Source organism: Ranitomeya variabilis, chromosome 6 (genome assembly GCF_051348905.1).
Source record: "Ranitomeya variabilis isolate aRanVar5 chromosome 6, aRanVar5.hap1, whole genome shotgun sequence".
Classification (NCBI taxonomy): Eukaryota; Metazoa; Chordata; class Amphibia; order Anura; family Dendrobatidae; genus Ranitomeya; species Ranitomeya variabilis.
The window spans coordinates 428,267,280-428,290,662 of NC_135237.1; the positions used below are offsets into that span (position 1 = coordinate 428,267,280).

At 41.8% G+C, this 23,383-nt stretch overlaps 1 protein-coding gene across 1 annotated transcript in view; it reads right to left on the bottom strand.

Annotated features, from left to right (window-relative positions):
* The window catches only part of LAMA3 (laminin subunit alpha 3), a 287,589-nt gene that overhangs the window by 87,613 nt on the left and 176,593 nt on the right, over nt 1–23,383 (bottom strand). Inside the window, exons 25-35 of the mRNA XM_077270374.1 lie at nt 19,770–19,923; nt 17,315–17,472; nt 14,035–14,143; nt 13,620–13,717; nt 12,718–12,889; nt 11,724–11,850; nt 11,515–11,654; nt 9,727–9,842; nt 3,358–3,569; nt 2,196–2,400; nt 889–1,033 (exon numbers count right to left, since the gene is read on the bottom strand). Coding sequence (XP_077126489.1) covers nt 889–1,033; nt 2,196–2,400; nt 3,358–3,569; nt 9,727–9,842; nt 11,515–11,654; nt 11,724–11,850; nt 12,718–12,889; nt 13,620–13,717; nt 14,035–14,143; nt 17,315–17,472; nt 19,770–19,923 — 1,636 coding nt within the window. The remainder of the gene's footprint in view (nt 1–888; nt 1,034–2,195; nt 2,401–3,357; nt 3,570–9,726; nt 9,843–11,514; nt 11,655–11,723; nt 11,851–12,717; nt 12,890–13,619; nt 13,718–14,034; nt 14,144–17,314; nt 17,473–19,769; nt 19,924–23,383) is intronic.

The window sequence follows — 23,383 nt, forward strand, 5'->3', positions numbered from 1 at the left end:
CTTTGCTTAATCCTGGCCCATGCCTTTCCAGTACCATTCCTACACGAGTCCAATATCCTGGAGAGGTGGGAAGCAATGTAATAAGATCTGAAGTCAGGCAAAGCTATACCCCAAAGATTTGGAGCGATGTAATATATTTCTTCTAATAGGAGGAGGTTGGTCGGAAACAAATAAACTTGGTTTGAAACGAAGCTAAGCTCCTGAATAAGGACGAGGGAATCCTAATAGGGAGGGCCTGTATGACATACAGAATTTGGGGGAAAATGTTCATTTTGAATATCACACTTCTCTCGAACCACATAAAGTGTTCCTCGTCCATCTTGTGCAGCTCTCCCTCCCCAATTGCTGTTGTTTATGGAAATTAAGCGAATATGTAAAATCTATGTCTCTTAGTAGGAAGATCCCCAGATATTTTAAAGTGGATTAAAGCAAAAAGTATTTTTCAAGGGTGCTACTGTAGACGAAGGGATATTAACATTTAGGATTTCCGACTTAGAGAAATTGATCTTAAAGTTGGATAAGTCATTATATAAATGGAATTCTGGCATCAGGAAATGTTATTTAGTAACTACTTTGTGTGACATGACTTTCTGATTTAAGGGCATAAAAATGAAAAGTTTGAAAACTGCAAAATTTTCAACATTTTCGATTTTTTTCACAAATAAATGCAAGTCACATCGAATAAATTTTATGACTATCGTGAAGTACAATATGTCACGGAAAAACAATCTCCGAATCAGTGTGATCTTTTGAAGCGTTCCAGAGTTACCATATTACCTCATAAAGTGAGGCCTTCACATGAAAGTGAAAACAGGCTCGGGGTTGCAGGGGTTAATAACATAAGAATACATAAGTAGAAAGAGATTTTTTAAGTAATACATATAATACCTTGCACAGGCAATCCCCTGTGTGATGGTCGCAGATCTGGTCTTCAGTCCCATATGAGTTGCAGTCACAAGGAATGCATTCAGGAAAGCGGAAGTAACCAGGGGCACATCGGTTACACTGTCTGCCGGTTATTCTGGGCTTACATCTGTGACACAAAAGCGGCGACGTACCGTACCAGTTACAGTGTAATACACAGAGTGGATACACTTAAAAATCTGAATAAATTAACTATAGATTATCATTTCCTTCAGACATGTCAGTAAATTCCTTCAGTGTATCTCCTGCAGACCACCATCTACAGTGATAAATACAAAAATAGGGCTTAGCCAACATTCATACATGCAGTATTTTACCTCAGTATGTGTAAGCCAAAACCCACAGTGGGTGACAAATGCAGAAGTGGTGACGTGTCTCTATTATACTCCTGATTTTGGCTTTAGGTCGGGGTCACACTTGCGTGTGCAGTGCGAGAAACTCGCGCGAGTCTCTCGCCTCAATACCCGGCACTCGGGACCGGAGCGGTCAGCTGCATGTATTTCTATGCAGCCGCACGCTCCGGTCCTGCCGGCGGCAGTGCCAGGTATTGAGGAGAGAGACTCACGCAAGTTTCTCGCATCACACTCGCAAGTGCGACACCGGCCTTAGATCTCAAATACTGCCCAAATACTGAACGTGTGAACTTGGCCTACCAACTAATATTTATAGACGTGAATTACAATACAGAAGGTACAATTAGGCATTTTAATATGTGACCTATAACTAGAAATTACCTATCCTTTTAATATGTGACCTATAATTAGAAATTACCTATCCCTAAAATAAGTCTTTTAATATCAGTTCTGTGAGGTCGATTTAACAATTTTTTTCACTTTCGGCAGCCAGATGCAAACCATGAATGGAACCAAACAGCACGGCATCATACACTGTGCAGTGCCATTCCTGAGGACTGCAGTTCGGCTCCTAGTAAAGTAAATAAGAGCGGAACTGCAGTACAGTTCAGCTCCATTCACTTTTGATCATCAGTTTCTCAAGCCTGGGAAATCCCTTTAAAGAGGTTGTCCAAAAAAAACATACGGTAGCTATTTTTTTCCAAAGTCAACACCTGCCAGACCACAGGCTGTGTGTGATCTCACAGCTCAGCTCCAATCACTTTATTGTAACTGTGCTACAATACCAGACATAAACTTTGGAAGTGTTTTAGAATCCTGTAAAACAAAAGTAACCATTTCATAGCTAAAATCCCATATGCCCTAGTGTGTGAACATAGGTAAAGAAATAAACATTACAAAATAAATCTGGTACCCGACCTGCACTGCCCACTTGTAGAATCGCACTCTGGCCGTAATGGCTGTATGACTCCTGTGCTGGAGCAGTTGCATCCTTCACACCCGAGGAGCGGGTGATAACTGAATGTATGTTGTTCACACACTTCACACATAGGTTTGACTGTCTGAGGTGGGCAGATGCATTTTCCGGTTATTTCATCACACAGGCGACGACCACATGTACATGCTAAATTGTGAATAAAATATTTGCATGTTAAGTGAGTGCTTCATCAAAAATTACTTTAGTAAAGAGATAAAAAAGACCAATGCTTACACGTTACAAACTGCAAACTTTTAGTCTATGTTCACACGTTGCGTTTTTTCAGGGGTTTTTAAGCATTTTTTTTTTATGGAAATTTTCAGCTGCATTTTACAGTACCGGCAAAGTCTATGAGATTTCAGAAATCACATGCACACTGTTTGTTTATTGTCCACAGTATTTTGTGCAAAACCATGGTTTCTGCAGAATGGAGCTAGTCATTTCTTTCAGAAATGTGTGGTGAAAAAAATGCTGAAAAAAAAGCTGAAAAAACTCAGATATCAGTTTTTGGTGCCAAAACCTGATGAAGTAGAATCAAATTTTTTTTTATGCACTAAACTTTATCAGCATGCACAAGAGCAAATGTACCATGACAAAAATGCAGCAAAAATAGGACCAAAAACACAGCAAAAAAAAAAAACAGAACAAAAAAGCAAAACCTGCTTTTTTCAGTAAGTTTCTTACTGCTAAGAAAGGTGGTTTTGCCTGCAGAAAAAAAACACAGAAAAAATGCAAAGTGTGAACAGACTTGTTAGCTTCTCGGGAATGTATGGTGGGTCATGGTTAGAAGAGACTTGAGTCTTAACCAGTGTAACATTTTCATGGAGTTTATATGTCTTCTTCATGGCTGTATATGTTTCTTTAACTTCAGTGAGAACTTTAAAAGAGCATTGATTCATTTCAGTACAGGGAACGTTATAAAGTTCTAAGAGAGGAACAAAACAACTAGCAGTCTACCAATCTATTTTCAGGAGGACAATGTTTAGCATCTGATCTCTGAAATCAAGGAAGGCTTTTGTACAGTAGGTCCAACCATCAACCCTGACTTGTACAGGCAAAAAACTAAATGAACAAATATACATGGTAAAATCAACTTTCACTCACATCTGCAGTGTGGAAATCCATAGTAACCAGTAGCACAACGGCTACAAGTTCTTCCAATGATGTTAGGTCTACAAGTGCACTGTCCTCCAAATGGATTGCACACTGGGTTTGTGGATCCTTCTGCGTGGCATCCACAAGGCACTGCTCCATCATTGTAATATGCCACTAAAGATCTTGCTGAAGTTGTGCAGAATTCAGGGGAGGAAAAATGACTAAAGGAAAAAAAGTATGTATCATAAATACCCTATTGTTCTATTAAGACAGTTGGAAAAAAAATCCTTATGCTGCCGACTTCACAATAGAAAGTGTGGCTCTTCTTAAAAACTGAAACAGTATAACAACATATAACAACACATACTTTGGATTGCTAATCCTATAGAAATTTGGGCTTCTTCCCTGTATTGCCCTTCAATGTCTGCTGCCTCCAAGCCACCCATTCTGCCTATGAATAACCAAATGAGGAGGTGGCCATGTTTTTTGTCTAAAATTTTACAAAATAGAAGATACAAATCTGAAAAGGGTAAAATAAACAGGAACAAAAAGGTGGCAAGCAAGACAGGAAATAAGAATAAATTGTGTGGAGAAGTTTGGATGCTGACAAAAGGAAGAAGTCATACTTACCGCCGGAATCCGTCACACCTCGATGGTCTCCACTAGGATGGGAGTAATGGTGTCCCAACCACCAGAGACCTGAGACTACTGAGACCTCTGATTGTGTGTAAGGTCAGGTCACTGGTAGCCAGGATGTCATCCCCACTGGCAAGAACAGAAGCTGCAGCACTTGAGTGGGGTCGGATCCCGGTGATGTGTGTGGCTTGTTCTGTCTCTTTCAGACTTCAGTGATTTTTCATCAGTATTTGTATACCAAAACCAGGAGTGTCTCCAAAACATAGAACAGGTGTCAATCTTCAATTACAGTTTTTCTCTCTATGCTCCATTCCTGGTTTTGGCATATAAACAGTCACGATAAATCACTGATGTCTGATTGAGCCCTTATAAGCATATTTACACCCTGCAATGTTTAGAACACAAGCAATAAACCCATGTGAGGTAGTTAGGGGAATCATCTATGAGGGTCGTTATGTGTCTCCTAGGGTGCGTCTAGAGGCATACTGAACCCCTGCATGGCAATTACAGCCACAGCTGTGGTTACAATACAAAATAAAAGAAAGAGTGGATTTAGTCAAACTATTTGACCAAGTCAGATACAAGAAAACCTGACATGGGCTCTTATTTTTTGAGAGATCTGTAGGATTGGTAGTGGGACGGATCTCTTCCTCCACTCTGGGTCTTGGGAGGCAAGTACAGGGCAGGAGCTCAGTGTATGATAGGTCTGCGTGAGTGTGAACACAGGCAGAAGCCACTGACACACCTACAAGAAATACGGTGGTGTAGTCGCCCACAACAACCGAGTGTTACGGACTGTTATGGATGATCCAGCTGCAATCCGGAGGATAACGTTTGCTTTTATGTTGTAAGTTGCCAAAATAAAGACTTTTACATTGGAATATCTTGGATCACTGTCTGTCACGGGGGTACTGGGTAGACTACAGCTGATTACCCGGGCCCCTGCAATATCCCTCAAACTAGGGAAACCCTGTCTGTCCCTCTCCCAGAGTTTACACTGAAGATGTTGTGAATTCCGTTCTCGAACTCCCTCCTGTGGTCATGAATGGTACTTTGGCGAGTTCTGTCCATGGACTTCCTCTGGTGGCTGTGAGTGGAGCTGCTGGTTCTGAGATTCCTTCCTCTGCTGGCCTCGTTTAGGGCTAGGCTGGCTTCCCTATTTAACTCCACTCAAATCGTTACTCCATGCCAGCTGTCAATGTCTTAGTACTGGTTCAGATCTCTCCTGGATCCTTCTGACGACCTGTCTACTCCAGCAGAAGCTAAGTTCCTGCTAGTTATTTTTCTGTTCATTGTTTTCTTGTCCAGCTTGCTATCATGATATTGCCTTGCTAGCTGGAAGCTCTGGGATGCAGAGTGGCACCTCCACACCGTGAGTCGGTGCGGGGGTCTTTTTGCACACTCTGCGTGGTCTTTTGTAGTCTTTTTGTGCTGACCGCAAAGATACCTGTTCTATTCTCTATCTGTTTAGTGAAGTCTGGCCTCCTTTGCTAAAACCTGTTTCATTCCTGTGTTTGTGACTTCCATCTTAACTCACAGTTAATATTTGTGGGGGGCTGCCTTTTCCTTTGGGGAATTTCTCTGAGGCAAGGTAAGGCTTTATTTCCTATCTTTAGGGGTAGTTAGCTCTTAGGCTGTGAAGAGGCGTCTAGGCAGAGTTAGGTACGCTCCACGGCTGTTTCTAGTGTGTGCTGATAGGATTAGGGTTTGCGGTCAGCAGAGCTCCCACTTCCCAGAGCTTGTCCTGTATTCAAGCTTAACCATCAGGTCATTCCAGGTGCTCCTAACCACCAGGTCCATAACATGAAGGTGTGCTTGTCTGGGCCGCCAGGCCTGACCCGGAGTCCTGTTTTAGTACTAAGCTGAAACCTACACCCGCCACCCAGTGATAAGACCTCACACCAACCCCTACAGAAAGCACAGACAGGGAAAACTAAAAACGCACCACGCCGCACACACAGGAAAACACTATAATGTGCACAGGGCAAAACAATACAAATATAGGAAGGAGAAATATAACGAAGGATAATATACCACCAGATACGATATTTCCTCTCCTAGACCACCACTCCAGACCGAGATCACCATGCACAAGACACAAGCTATAATCGGCGACGCCCAAAGCCCAGAAAAACTATTTAAAGGCAATGGGCGTGACTAAGCCTCCAACCAGAGTACCAGCCAGATTAACCCCAGACAATCTGGATCAATCTAGCCGGCGCCACTGAGCATATAGTGGACGAAAGAGGAATTACCGCTGTCTGTCGGACGCCCTAGTGTGAACAGCGTCCGACATGACACTGTCCTATTACCACACATACACGAAAGCCTCTGCCTTACACCCCATTAATGACACCATCACCTTTATTTATAAGGAATAATGTGATAATAGAGAAAAGAGGGGCTGGTATGTGCGACAAAGCCAAAAAAATATAAGAGAACGTTATGACTTCCTACATCAGTGGTGGGGAACCTTGATGAGTTTCTATCCGGCCCCCGGGCACATTCTAGGGGTCGGAGTGCTTGGGCCACCATTCATTTCTTCTCACTCTGTGAGCACGTGTACACTATTGTAAACTCTGAGGCGCGTGTAATGAAGGATTATGTCCTTACACCAGCGTCAGGTCGTACTTTGTGGGCAGACTCAGCGTGCAATTTGTACGGCCCCGAAGAATGGTACAGATATGCAAATGGCCCTTGGCAGAAAAAAAGATTTCCCACCCCTGTCCTACATAGGTGGTGATTACTGTGTAAAACAATGATAAAGTGAGCAAATGTTAATCATTTCCCAGTGCAGATATTCACAGATCGTCAATAATTCACTCATTTGTCATTGCTCTTTTATGAAGGTAAATAGGTGTCGTCAGCATTATATGTCTCATATCAGGCGTCTACTAGTTATCAGTAGATTAGACATGAGGGAAGGGAGATCCAAAACTATAAAAACTAGGATTATTTACAAATCCATCAACACGTGCAAAGCTTTGAGACTGACACGGTTATGGAAGAACTATGGCTGGCTGTGCCCACGTGCCACCAGTGCCAGGATACACACATGCTGTATATAGAGAGCATGATTACGTCTCTTTTTTGTCATCTAAATTCTGCAAATAATCCAAAAACTGATTGTGGACTTTTTGCACTTTGCAAAAGCTCCACTAGAGTATATGAAGTATATTGGAATATTTGTACTGAGAATGCTGGTACGATCTCTATGGATGATTCTGCCAAAACAGAGCAGAAAATTACATAGATCAAAAGTATCACACATACTGTAAGATGAGTAACGTCAGTCACCACAAGGTGGCAGCAGCACATTTGGAAATGAAAATTCTGCATCTGTTCTGCTAAAATATGATGAACATACAGTACTACCGTAATTATATTATCTGTTTATCCTCAAAAGGAAGCTATCATCAGGAAACTACATTGTTTAAATCAGTTTTTTGTGCTATATTTGTTTTTAAAAAGTCAATATTTTATTTTTCATCAAATCACAATCTTTCTAAAAAACAAACAAACAACAAAAACATTATTAGTAATCTTGCCATTTCACAGTGGCCACTTTTTTAGTCTAAGGCCATGTTCACACGATCCTTTTTTTGATCCTTTTTTTTTCAGGTCCTGATTTGGAAAATCCGCAGTGCAAAACAGCACTGCTGATTTTCCGACTGTTTCTTCTGCGGATTCCTCTGCGGGTTTTCAACAGCACTTTCCTATTGGTGCATGTTGAAAACAGGAGCGGAATCCGCAGAAAGAATAGACATGGTACTTCTTTTTTTCTGCAGGCAAATCCGTGCGGATTTGCCTGCGAAAAAAAGGATAGTGGGCACAGCGGATTTTGTTTTCCATAGGGTAACATTGTACTGTACCCTGCATGGAAAACGGCTGCGGATCCGCAGCCTCAAAACAGCTGCGGATCCGCAGCAAAAAAAGGATCGTGTGAACATGGCCTTATGCTGCCAGTCCTTTCAGGAAGCATTTCGGCGGGCTCCTTATCAGCAGAGGCAGGATACAATGACAAACAACATTTGTGTACACAGCTGATTACACAGGATCCACCATTCACCATAGGAATATCAGAGAAAACCCTGCTCTCTCCCTTCACATACAACAAACTCTGAAACAGCTGTCTGCAAATTTTACTATTTTTGTCCTTTTGGAGAAGATCCTGGTTTCCCTTTATAGCCTAAGTTACATGGTCAGGCTCTTTAAAGAATTTGTCGATAATGACTCTAGTATAGGATTGCTATCTCCAACAGGTGGCGCTAGAGGCCCGGTTCTCTTTCTCTTTGAAGGGTTCGTGCATACCTTGAGAGCGCGCCATTCACACTGCTCGGAGTGCTGGCGGCATGCACAAAGCATATATGAGGATCTTCTTATATCGGACATGACATTGCCCTCCACGTATACAACACAAATATCAATTTTGTGTATAGTTCTAGCTTTTTGTAAAATAGTGATGGTAAAACTGAGATATTTAGATTGTGCTTGGGTGCGATTGTTCTCTCATTCATAGACTACACATTGCACCCTTATGGACCTTGCACAGCTGTATATGTAACAGAGTGCAGTGCAGCTCCTCTGCTCTTTAAAGGGCCACTGTCACCCCCCCCCCCCAGCCGTTATAAACTAAAAGAGCCACCTTGTGCAGCAGTAATGCTGCAGTCTAACAAGGTGGCTCTTTTAGTTTTTGATTCATTTATTACCTCAAAAAAGCGTTTTAAAAATTGGCCACACATACCAGATATTATACCGGGAGGCGGTCCGAAGCGTCCTGTATGAATCCCCCAACTGCCGTCACTCTTCTCTTCAGGGCCGATGGTCCCCGCCCCCTGAGCGCTGTTATCGTCTGAAATCCGGCGCCTGCGCTGTTCTTTCCTGCCTGGGGCCTGCGCAGTGTTTATTGTGAGTCACAGCACAGACGCAGGGTGCCTGACTGCACCTGTGCGGGCAGTGCGGCCGCCCTGTTGCTGAATCCCCGCCCCGCACTGTGTTATTCATTATGCACAGTGCGGGGCTGGCATTCCTGGGCATGCGCACTGCACTGCGCTGTTCAGGCCCTCCCCCATCTCGGACGTTCTCCCTTGTCTGACGTTCCCCCTGCTCCCCCGCCTTCCGGAATTGTTATTTTCGGCTGCCAGATTCCAAAAGCTGGTGAGGATTAGTGTATATACATGCAGTGCAGTGCGCATGCCCAGGAATGCCAGCCCCGCACTGTGCATAATGAATAACACAGTGCGGGGCGGGGATTCAGCAACAGGGCGGCCGCACTGCCCGCACAGGCGCAGTCAGGCACCCTGCGTCTGTGCTGTGACTCACAATAAACACTGCGCAGGCGCCAGGCAGGAAAGAACAGCGCAGGCGCCGGATTTCAGACGATAACAGAGCTCAGGGGGCGGGGACCATCGGCCCTGAAGAGATGAGTGACGGCAGTTGGGGGATTCATACAGGACGCTTCGGACCGCCTCCCGGTATAATATCTGGTATGTGTGACCAATTTTTAAAACGCTTTTTTGAGGTAATAAATGAATCAAAAACTAAAAGAGCCACCTTGTTAGACTGCAGCATTACTGCTGCACAAGGTGGCTCTTTTAGTTTATAACGGCTGGGGGGGGGGGGGGGTGACAGTGGCCCTTTAAGGAGACAGAATTCAGTGTACAGAGATTAGTATAAGGAATATAATGGAATTAAAGCTAAAATAAAAACAGATAAAACTGGAAGCAAGAGAATTACACTTACTCAACATAGAAGCTGTTTTCTCCGCATATATTTATGAAGTCAAAAGATTTATCCAGTGGTTTCTCCAGCAAGATGTCATGAGTATAGCTGTCCACAGGCACAAGCAGAATAGATTCCTGAAAAAGAACAATATCCTCATGATGTTGAACTAATACTTGGGCTTGTTGGGAGGTAAAAACAAAATATTGTATAAAGTGGGGCCCCAATAAGTTATCAAACCAGCAAGAAATAGACCCATAAAATATAACATTTATTAACTATCAATAAAACTCTCAAAAACACTTTAAATGTAAAAAATCATAGAGGTGTGTCTGTATACATACAGAGTTTATTAGGCCCAAGAAATACTTAATGGGATAAGGAACAAGTGGACTAAGAATTCCCTGGTAATCCCTAAAGTGTACCTACCTATCCGCGGAGGTTGACATCCTAAATATTACGATATAGTGCAACGTCGGATATCCCTAAAGATCCAATTACACACCTAAACTATAATTAAAGTGCAGCACAAGAAATGAGCATAGAACACTATATGTGTACGAAACATACAGTGGCTTGAAAAAGTATTCACCCCTTGGGATTTTTTGTGTTTCTTACCTCACAACTTGGAATTTCACTTATTTTTTTGAGTGTGTGCATCAGTTCATGTACAGAACATGCCTACAACTGTGAACATTTGGTTTTCTTTTTATTGTGAAGCAAGCAACAAATAGGATAAAATGCTTGAAAACTTCAGCATGCATAATTATTCATCCCCCTAAAGACAGTACTTTGTAGAGTCTCCTTTTGAGGAAATTACAACTGCAAGTCCCTTTCAGTAAGTCTCTATGAGCTTTCCACATTTTGCCACTGGGATATTTGCCCATTACTCATTGCAAAACTGCTCCTGCTCCCTCAAGTTAGATGGTTTCCTCTGGCGAATAGCAATCTTCAAATCTAATCACAGATTCTCAATCGAATTAAGATTGGGGCTTTGACTAGGCCACTCCATAACATTTACAAGTTTCCCTTTAAACCCCTCAAGTGATGTTTTAGCAGAATACTTTGGGTCATTGTCTTACTGGAAGGTGAAACTCTGTCCCATTCTCAAATCACGGACAAACTGAAAATTGTTTTGCTGAAGAATATACTTGTATTTCGCACTATCCATCTTCCCTTCGACTCAGACCATTTTCTCGGTCCCTGGTGTCAAAAAACATCCCCACAGCATGACGCTGCCACTAACATGTTTCACTGTAGGAATGGTGTTCTTGGTGTGATGAGCTTCGTTGGTTTTGCGCCAGACATAACATTTAACTTGGTGGCCAAAAATTTAGCCACCAAAAATTAAATTTTTCAATTTAGGTCTCATCTGGCCACAGCACCGTCCAGCACACATTTGAAGAATCTCCCACATGTCTTTTGGCAAACTCAAAGTGAAAAAAAAGATGATATTCCAGCTCTTCTTTAAAATTGATCAAATTTTACTCCATATGATTAAAATAATTCCAGCTCCTAGGACCACACTAGTCCGCACATGAGGACATGAACAACGCGATTTTTATTGATATTTCAGTTTTTCTTTTTTAATAAATATGCAAAAATGTCTAAAACACAGGGGCTGAGCTGATCCTTTCACTGCCATCATCTGTACTCCTAATTAATATGTTCTGATATCAGTGCAGCTAAAGACAGGCAAATAGACTCGGGTCACATGCAATACTTTTACAAAATTATTTAAAAAAAAAAAAGTTTAGTTACTCTTTAATCTAGCATTATCTTTTGAAAATAATCAATGTCTTAACTCACCAAGTGTAGGGGCTTATCTGCTGGAGTTGTCACAGTTACTGACAGATCTGGGCTGGTCACATCAAGGCTGATACGGTTGCCAGCAACAACCAGATCTCGGCATCCAAAAGTGTGAGGACAATATGAAGCATTGAAAGTACCTGATAAAATACCACATATTCACACAATTGTTACAAAAGATGAAAATGTCCATATATGAAGGAGCATACCTGACCACTGTGCTCCACTGTCAACCAGCACAGACACTGGAAATGTTGGGTTCTGACTCTGGTAGTAATGGACAATGAAGACATACCTCCCAGTATTAGGGATTCTTCTGCCCAAAATGATCTGATTCTGTACAGCAGACAAATTAAAACTAATATTAGTATAAATATACCATACAAGCTCAGAATTTGTGGGCATGTAGGAAAAGTTGGCCATGCACACTAGATCAAGGTCAACCAACCAGGCCATCTTTGTTTCAGCATACTTTTCACTTTTTTCCATATTATCAATTGTTACATGCATTGTACAGCCATACAAAACTTCTACACATGTTGCTTAATTTTCCTTGCAGATTTGCAGCAGATTTATATCTGCAGCATGTCAATTCTTTCAGTGTTTTGGTGCAGATTTCACCCATACTAATGAATGGGAAAAAATCTGCACCAAAAACGCATATAAAAAACGCAGCACAAAAGCGCTCATTTTACGCAGCATTTTTCCTGCCAAGAGATGCAGAAATGTCTGCACCAAATACCTAATGTGTGCAGATACCCCAAGGATCTGTAAAACGTTGTGGTTTTGCTGCATTTTTGTTCCGTTTTTTCTGCTCAGATTTGTCACAAAACCTGGAGGATTACCTAGCATCAGCAAAGTGAACTAGATTCTTGAAGTCGCATGCACAAGTTGCTTATATTGTCCTTGCAGATTTTTTAAACAGATTTAAATCTGCAGCATGTTTTCAGCCAAACTAATAAATGGCAAAAATCCATGGAAAAAAATTGCAAAAAATGAACCAAAACGAGTCAAAAGCACCTGATTCTATGTTGTGTTTTTTTTCTGCCAGCACATCAGTATTTGCAGAAGATTGGCAGTCGATTTTTATGCTGCAAATACTGAATGTGTGCACTTACCCTAAAGGTCACAGTGTAACATGACCATTGCAGCGCTGTTACAGGCGGCCATAGGTCTAGCAACAGTACAAAGCATATCAAATACCTGCTGTGCTGCCAGCAAGACTCTGTTGCCCTGGTGCCAAGGAAGACCTGCTCCATGGACAGGCTCTTGTACTGTGCTCCTCTGCCCACCAGAATCTATAACATCTTTAACGGGGTCCAGCAATAAGGATAGAGGTGGATTTTCATAGACTGAAGACTGGATACAAACAGGACTTCAAGACAAGAAGAATATAAGTTAAACGTAAAATTATCATCATTACATCCAGTCTCAGTGTTTTTTTCATGCACATTATGCTCAATCTACTACAAAAAATAAATTCAAAGGACGTAATTAAACATGAACTTTAAAAGGGAAGAAAATGTGGTGTATAACAAAGCTCCCACCAAAAATGTATGAATCAGAAGATTTGTCATAAAGATGTCCGGCACACAGCACAGCCAAGTACATGGCGCCTATACGGCTGTAACATGCATACTGGGTGGTTCTGTCCTTCTGTGCTTGAGTCTGTAAAATCTAGTTTATACATAGAAGATGAATAAAAGTTCTTTACCAAAATAAAAGATACTCTTGCTCCAAACTAAAATTGCCCCTAACAAAATAGAATGAAAATTTTAAAGGGCTTGTTCAATTCTCTGATATTGAGGACCTGTAATGACAATAGATTGGGGGGGATCTGATGCCCAGCACCCCCACTGATCAGCTGTTATAAGCTCCGTCGGCAGCTGGGTGTACACAATGTAAGGCCAGCTCTGTCCAATATGCCTGTCATGGACATCAGCAGCAGCCACTAAACAATGGAAGAAGCCACAATCAGCGCTGATCACGGTTAGTCGGTGGAGGTGCCCGCAGGTAGAGACGACCAATCTAAGATGTATCACATATGTAACCCTATATCATCAGTTTCAAAGTAGTGGACAAGCCCTTTAGAGATATACATTTACCTTTGGGCAGGGGTTCGTCCATAAGCTGCTATACAGCGCACCTTTGGCTCTCCATACTCAACGGAGAACTCCTCCACAGGGATGATACATACAGTGTGCTGAAACACAAGAGGTAACAATCAAAGGAAATAAAGTAACGAATATTCTTGTCGAAATATACAAATCGATTCCATGGGAATTCATATTTAAATAATAATAGTGCAAAGTATAGTAAAATTGTATAGCTGTATAGCTACAATGCAGCGAGTATTTTCCTCGGACATGGACAAGGCCCCATAGCATAACATTGGTCCGAGTGCGATGCAATGTTGTGACGGATGCCTTTCGAATCGAAAATACATTTGTCTGCACGAGCCCGTAGAGAGGATCACACTATGCACTGGCAATGGTGGAAATTTGGAAATGTGGAACTCACCAGTAGGAAATTGACTGATGATGCCGTCACACATATTTCAGTGTCCGGAAACATCTCAAACTTTGCAACGCGATTCATGTTGTCCACCACAATACTGCGACAGAGGAAGCTGCAGTGTAACATATAAAACAAGATAAAACAGAATTAACTCCAAGTATTTTTATGCACAACCGACGAAGAAAAAAGGATTTTCCGGTACTATATGCCGGAGGGCGAATAACTAAGGACATGGTGTACGCCAAAAACATGTAAGGTTTTATAATCATGATGGATCTTCCTGTTATTAAATTAATGTCTAAAAAAATACATTTTATGGATGGAAGTTTTGGAAAATCCTTTTTTCTTCGTCGGTTTTACAGTAGCTGAGCTTCACCGGCAGGAACTGTCACAAATTCATCAACTTTCCAGTGTATCCCAAACAATACTGGCATGGTGAGCTTCTTTATTTGTATTTTCCTGTACATAATCCCTATCTATATATATATAATTGTCTAAGGGGCACTTCCGTCTGTTTGTCACGGAAATCCCGCGTCGAAAATTAGTCCCTCCCTACTTCCGTCCAGTCAGTGCCCAGCGCCCTCTCCATACTCCCCTCCAGTCAGCGCTCACACAGGGTTAATGGCAGCGTTAACGAACCGCGTTATGCCGCGGTGTAACGCACTCCGTTAACGCTGCTATTAACCCTGTGTGACCAACTTTTTACTATTGATGCTGCCTATGTAGCATCAATAGTAAAAAAATCTAAAGTTAAAAATAATAAAAAAACAAAAAACCTGCTATTCTCACCTTCCGTCGTCCGCCGATGCGCTTGCGGCTGCCGCCAGCTTCCGTTCCCAGAGATGCATTGCAAAATTACCCAGAAGACTTAGCGGTCTCGCGAGCGCATCGGGACAGCTTCGCTGGACGCCGGAAGGTGAGTATATAACTATTTTTTATTTTAATTCATTTTTCAACAGGGATATGGTGCCCACATTGCTATATACTATGTGGGCTGTGTTATATACTGCGTGGCTGCTATATACTATGTGGGCAGTGTTATATACTGCGTGGGCTGTGTTATATACTGCGTGGGCTGTTATATACTGCGTGGCCACTGTTATATACTGCATGGCCACTGTTATATACTGCGTGGCCTGTGTTATATACTGCATGGCCTGTGTTATATACTGCGTGGCCTGTGCTATACATTACGTGGGCTGTGTTATATACTGCGTGGCTGCTATATACTACGTGGCTCCTATATACTACGTGGCCTGTGCTATACTATGTGGCTGCTATATACATACATACATATTCTAGAATACCCGATGCGTTAGAATCGGGCCATCATCTAGTCTATATATATAATTGCCTAAGGAGTACTTTCATCTGTCTGTCGCGAAAATCCTGGGTCGCTGATTGGTCAATCAGCGACAGGCACAGTCCAGCCGCGAATTGGCCCCTCCCTACTCCCCTCCAGTCAGTGCCCCCTCCACTCCCCTCCAGTCAGCGGGCACATAGGTTTTTTTAGTCCGTTAAACGGACTACGTTACACCGCGGCATAACGCGGTGTAACGCAGTCCGTTAACGCTGCTATTAACCCTGTGTGACCAACTTTTTACTATTGATGCTGCCTATGCAGCATCAATAGTAAAAACATAATGTTAAAAATAATAAAAAAAATAAAAAAACATTATATTCTCACCTTACGGCTCCTTTCCCGCTCCTCGCGACGCTCCGGTCCCAAGAATCCATTTCGGCAATGACATAGCGGTCTTGCGAAATGATGACGTAGCGGTCTCGCAAGACCGTTACATCATCACGTGTTATTGCCGCAATGCATTCTAGGGAACAGAGAGTCGCGAGGAGCATCTCTAAACGCCTGGGCTGGATCCGGGGGCCGACGGAAGGTGAGTATATAACTATTTTTTATTTTAATTCATTTTTTAACAGGGATATGGTGCCCACATTGCTATATACTACGTGGGCTGTGTTATATACTACATGGGCTGTGTTATATACTGCAATAAACTACGTGGCTGTGTTATATACTACGTGGCCTGTGTTATATACTGCGTGGCCTGTGTTATATACTACGTGGCTGTGTTATATACTACGTCTCTGTGCTATATACTACGTGGCCTGTACTATATACTACGTGGCTGTGCAATATACTGTGTGGCTGGGCAATATACTACGTGGCTGTGCTATCTACTACGTCGGCTGTGTTATATACTACGTGGGCTGTGTTATATACTGCGTGGGCTGTGCTATATACTACGTGGGCTGTGCTATATACTGCGTGGGCTGTGCTATATACTGCGTGGGCTGTGCAATATACTACTATACATATTCTAGAATACCCAATGCGTTAGAATTGGGCCACCATCTAGTAATGTTTATAAGAGGCTAATGTTTCCAAGCACCAAACAGTTAGATAATGAGCGACTAGGGCAGGCTACTAGTTTGTAGATCCACATGTATATTCTTATTTCTACAACCTAACATTAGTAGCATTGCTATTATTGGTTCTTATAGTTAAGTTACAACACAAAAAAATTGCAGGTCCAGAAAATAGGTTAGACAAGCAGGTAACTGTCATTTTTTCTACCATTCTTCAAAAAGAATCTGAAGACCCACCTCTTCCGACAAGCCTACAACCTGCAGTAACCACTGATCGACCAAACCACTGCATGACCAGCTCTACCCTCACCTACCGTATCCTCACCCATCCCTTGTAGATTGTGAGCCTTCGCGGGCAGGGTCCTCTCTCCTACTGCACCAGTTATGACTTGTATTGTTCAAGATTATTGTACTTGTTTTTATTATGTATACCCCTCCTCACTTGTAAAGCGCCATGGAATAAATGGCGCTATAACAATAAATAATAATAATAATAATAATTCTAGACAAGTAATGAATATTTGATGGTTTGAGGTATAACTAAAGGCTTCATAGGGGGTAGAATTTGTATTGTGGCTCTGTTATGTATCTGGCAGTAACTATGCTGCTATAGAGAGGTTGGTGCCTTGCTAAAATAAATTCAGTCACGCTCTATTGGCCTCTGTAAGTACGGAGATATGCCCCCTAGAAGCATTGCATTTACACCAGGACTCTCACTGAATATTACATTCAGGAAAGCAACGAGAACAGTATTCACTTCTCTATCCCCAGTCATTGCCAAGCTGGCATAAACCTTAGTAAAAACAGGAGTCCTAAAAGTAAGCACAGGTAATGTAATCAATGTGCTGCTCATGAAAATTCAATCATGGAGACAAACAGAACAATACTCGTACTGTACCTGTATTTACAGCTGTACACGTTCACTCGGCCTGACGTACTGGGGTCATTTCTCATCATCACATTCAGAAAATATTGCTGGGCGTCTTCATTGGCATATTCAAAAACAAGAGAATAAACTCCGGCCCGAGGGACTTTAACGCTAAAATATAACTCCACCTGTGGGAACCAAGATGTTTCACAGTTATGTCATGTTCATAGTAACATAGTTAGCAAGGCCGAAAAAAGACATTTGTGCATCCAGTTCAGCCTATATTCCGTCAGAATGAATCCCCAGATCTACGCCCTTCTAAAGAACCTGATAACTGAAAGATACAATATTGTTACGCTCCAGGAAGACATCCAGGCCTCTCTTGAACCCCTCGACTGAGTTTGCCATCACCACTTCCTCAGGCAAGGAATTCCAGATTCTCACTGCCCTAACAGTAAAGAAGTTTGACCAGCTTAGAAATGCCCTTAATCTGGTTGACTTTGACAATGTCCTCAGAAATAAGAATGCAGATAATAAATGGGAAATGTTTAAGAACATCCTAAATAGGCACTGTAAGGGGTTTATACCTTGTGGGAATAAAAGGACAAAAAATAGGAAAAACCCAATGTGGCTAAACAAAGAAGTAAGAGGGCAATAAACAGTAAAAAGAAAGCATTTAAATTACTAAAGCAGGATGGCACCTGTTCATTCATCTCAACCTAAACACACTGCAATGAAACTGTGTCTGCATAATCAATGGGTTCAATTAAAGGACATTCCCACTTTTGGAGGCAGTTTGTTATTTCCCCATTACCCTGTAGGGCAAGGGTGGGGAACTTTTTTCCGCCAAGGGCCATTTGGATATTTAGACCATCCTTCGGGAGCTGTGCAAAATTATCAGTTTGAAAATTACCCTGCTATATTTGGTAAAACATTTAATTAACACACCCCTAATTTGATGGCTGGTGCAACGATGTTACATCATCAACAGGTTTTCATTAAAAACTGTAAACTTTTTAGTTTCTTCACTATGTCGCAGACTGCAGAATAACTTATTAGTGAATTAGTAAATGAGCTTGTTCTGAAGGCAGGATTTATAAGTTTTATATTTTCTTTCTTGATCTCCACAGTGTCCCAAAAGCTGTTTTTCAACATGACAATACCAGACCACCTGTTGTTCAGTGTTCACACTTTTGTGAGCAGTGTGCGTGGCCTAAATGCTCTACTACGGCCTGCAGCGTCTCTCGACTTGTCTCCTACTGATCACACCTTGGACGTCATTGGTCAGCAATTGCAAATGGAGCTGGCAGCAGCGGATCTTGCTGACTTGCCCAAGTGCATTCGATGTGGCAGACATTTCCTCAGCCATACATTAATAACCTCAATGATAGCAGCCAAGGCATGTAAATGCTGGGATTTCTACAAATAGCTCTGATACTTGAAGAAGAAATCACGAAAGTTTGAAAATGTTGTTTCTATTTTTTCATAATATGTCTACCGATCCTGTGATTTTCATAATTCCACAACTTTTCCTTCCTGGTGTTACACTCCTCAGCATTGAAATTGCATATACTGTATAAATCGAGCCAATGTATGACAATAGGATATTTTTTTTGCTTTTATCTAGCATAGATGGGCATGTCAGACATTTAGTTAGGAGATTTTCCTGACATATTAGGCATATAATGTAAACTTAGTCTAAGATTCCTGGAGATCTATTCTAACCATATATTCTTGGTGGAACAAGGATATTTTAACAAGAGTATTTTAAAAGTAGCCATATGTATTGGACGCTGAAATTGAAACTTCTGACCAGTTGACCGTCTCATGCATTGTATGTGTGGAGTGACATTCATTTGGCAGATTGAGGAAAAACAGATTTTAAAGAAGTTGTTCACTACTTTTACATTGATGGCCTATCCTTAAGATAAGTCATCAATGTCTGATCAGCCGGGGTCCAACACCTGGCACCCCTGCCGATCAGCTGTCATGGGTGTTGGAGGCCGCTGGCTGGAAGAACTCACTTGCCGAGCTCCTCCGTCTACTTATAGTTACTGCCGCAGGATACTGCACATCCGCCTCCTATTGATTTGAATAGGAGATGAATTTACAGTACCAAGGCCCGGCCACTACAAGTAGACGGAGCAACCTGGCAAGTGAGCACTTGCGCCCGGTGGCTGTTGCCGACACCGAGAGCAGCTGATCGGTGGGGGTGCTGGGTATCAGTCCTTGGGCGATCAGACATTGATGACCTATCCTAAGGATAGGCCATCAATGTAAAAGTAGTGGACAGCAGTGTAACATTTTAATTCTCTAGCGATTACATCCCTAGATAAAACAAGTGTGATTTGCTAATTAAAGGTACTTAAGAATTTATTCATGACATTTTTTTCTGTTATTTTCTATTTCAGGAGAACCTCTTTAAGCTTTGTAGTGTACTCTACTAAATTTGTGAAGTGAAACAATAAAAACGAGCATGTGGTACCTGACTTCCAGAAATCGCTGCCATTAGAGGATGTCCATAACTTGGTTGCCGAACACTTATTGGACGACTTTGCCCACTCTGTTTGAAATACTCCATTTCTGTGCCATGTAAACAGGTAAACTTTTCCATGGGCAAATGCTGAAAAACTAAGCAGCTAAGCAGGAAAGAAAAGAAAGTGCAATATTACTATATTAAAAAGGAATCGGTAAGATGACAGTCATCTGACATTTTTTTATTATTCACAAAGATTAGAAGGGATGGAGTAAAAAGTGTTCAACACAGACTGTAAAAAATCCTGGTAATATTGCAAATATACATGGCTTATGTCTTGGTATTACCAGTGCAATAGAGGTGACAGCGCTGGTTTTTTATGACCCACAAGTGTACAGATATTGAGTAATGTTGGCATACGGTGAAAATTATCATTTGTAAAGAAGCTGAGCATCCAGTGATCCATTTGAATAAATCACCGTTTCATTAGATGAACCTGGTAGGAGACTATCATTACTGCAGTCCTTTACTTTCTCCCTTATGTCATCTAGGAAGAAGTACAGGCCCAGGCTGCAGGATGTCAGCTGATTCTTTCTGTGAGGCTAAGATTTTGCTGACTTTTTTTAAACATGTTTTACCTCACATAAAGAATCAGCTGTGACCCTGTCCTGTCCTGTCTGTATACACTCTTGCTTCCTCCCCCGCCCAGGAGCTGTGGTATGATCAGACCATGTTCCTGTACGGTCAGACAAGGCCATTACACAGTACACAGCAGGGGAACATTTATAAGATTATCTCAGCACAGGAACATTTTTCTTAAAACATCCAATTGTGAAACTTATTATTAATCCAAGATTTATTGATTAAAATGTACTTTGTTCATGGAAAACCCACTTTAATGTAGTCAGGTCAGATACCTTGCTTTTTATAACAATAGGTTTATCTAATATATAAAGCTGAATGTGTGTATGTATGTGTGTATGTATGTCCGGGATTGGCATCTGAACTGTCGCAGCTACAGCCACAAAATTTTGCACAGTCACACGTCTGGACCCCGAGAGCGTCATAGGCTATGTTGTGAGGTGAAATTTTAACCCCGCGCTTTCCAATTCACCAAACAATTTTGCCCCTATCTACATAATGGGGAAAAAGTGAAAGTAAAAGTGTTGGAGGCGTCGCAGCTACAGGCACAAAATTTTGCACAGTCACACGTCTGGACCCTGAGAGCGTCAAAGCTATGTTGTGAGGTGAAATTTTAACCCCACGCTTTCCAATTCACCAAACAATTTTGCCCCTATCTACATAATGGGGAAAAAATGAAAGGAAAAGTGTTGGGAGGCAAATTAACAGCTGCCAGATGTAAACAAGGGGGACTTAAAGAATGAGAGCGATGGCGCCAAAGAGTATATACTGTACAGTATCAAAACTCAAAACTCGCCACGCGCAAAACTCTCCACATGCAAAACTCGCCACACGTGCAAAACTCACCTCATGGAAAACTCGCCACACGCAAAACTTGCACACGCGGAAAAATTGCCACATGCACAAAAGTTGCAACACATGCAAAAGTTGCCTCACACAAAACTTGCACATACTCAAAAAGCACCACACATAAAACTCGCCACGCGCAAAACTCGCCATGCGCAAAACTTGCTGCACACAACTTGCTACACTAACCTGTCACATGCAACTCGACACACAAAAAGTTGCTACACGCATGTCGCCACACAAAACTCATCTCACAAAAGTCGCTACATGCATGTCGCCACACGCAACTCAACACACACAACTTGACACACGAAACTCGCCCTAAAACACACACAAGTCTGGTATTATCCTTCAAAAATAAAAATCTGATTAATAAGCTGACAAACTACAAGAGCAACAAATGTACCATATAGGAATCCGGCAGCTGTCAGTCACATGACCAGTCTATTATGTGTATGTGTGAGCTAATAAATACTGCCAGGGGGTGGGCTTACTGTTGGCTGGGGATTTATCAGGCTGCCAATTTAGCTTACAAATACTGAGGTAAAAATACTGACCAAATAACGTGTGAACGAGGTCTAATACAGGAGGAGATGACATACAGATATATACTATATACAGGAGGAGATGACACACAGGTATATACTATTTACAGGGGAGATGACACACAGGTATATACTATATGCAGGAGGAGATGACACACAGATATATACTATATACAGGAGAGATGACACACAGGTATATACTATATAGAGGAGGAGATGACATACAGGTACATACTACATACAGCAGGAGATGACATACAGGTATATACTATATACAGAAGGAGATGACACACAGGTATATACTATATACAGGAGCAGATTACCTACAGGTATATAGTATATACAGGAGGAGATGACATACAGGTATATACTATATACAGGAGGAGATGACACACAGATATATACTATATATAGGTGAGATGACACACAGGTATATACTATATACAGGAGGAGATTACATACAGGTATATACTATATATAGGAGGAGATGACATACAGGTATATACTATATACAGGGGAGATGACACACAGCAGGTATATACTATATACAGGGGAGATGACATACAGGTATATACTATATACAGGAGATGACATACAGGTGTATACTATATATAAGGGAGATGACAAACATGTATATACTGAGGTGAAAATGAGAGGTGTGAGGTGAAAATGAAAAGGTGTGAGTGCAAAATGAGAGGAGTGAGGGAAAATAGTGGAGTGATCGGAAAATGACAGATGTGAGGTCGAAATGACTAGTGTTAGGGGGGAATGAGAGGAGTGAGGGGGAAAATGAGAGGTGTGAGGGAGAAAATGAGAGATGTGTGTTGTGAATTTGGATTCTGGGCTCCCCCGGTGGCCGCTTGTGGAATTGGACTTGTCATCCTCTTTCCTGTTTCACCTGATTCCATCAGTAGTGGGTGTCGCTATTTAAGCTCATTTCTCTGGTGGTTTCTTGCCGGTCAACAATGTTATCTGATGCCTCTCAGTGCTTGTTCCTGCTTCTAGACTACTACTAGATAAGTTGGACTTTTGTCCATGTTTTGTTTTGCCTATTTGTTCCAGTTCACAGCTGAAGTTTTGTTACTGTGTCTGGAAAGCTCTCGTTGATCAGGGATTGCTACTCTGGCGTTATGAGTTAATGCCAGAGTTTAAGGTAATCTCTGGATGGTGTTTTGTTAGTGTTTTTCTGCTGACCATGAAAGTATACTATCTGTCTTCTGCTATCTAGTAAGCGGACCTCAAATTTGCTAAGACTATTTTCCTGCTGCGTTTGTTGTTTCATCTGAACTCACCGTCATTATATGTGGGGGGCTACTGTCTTCTTTGGAATATTTCTCTAGAGGTGAGCCAGGTCTTATATTTCCCTCTGCTAGCTATTTAGGTCTTAGGCCAGAGCTGGGCATCTAGCGATAAATAGGAAATGCTACCTGGCTATTTCTAGTTGCGCGGCAGGCTTAGTTCATGGTCAGTATAGTTCCATCTTCCGAGAGCTTGTCCCTCTATAGGCTTGCTATGATCTCTGCCTGCAGAGATCATGATAGTTTGACCGGCCCATAAAGTGTTAAAGACCCAGGTTGAGAAAGGAGAGTT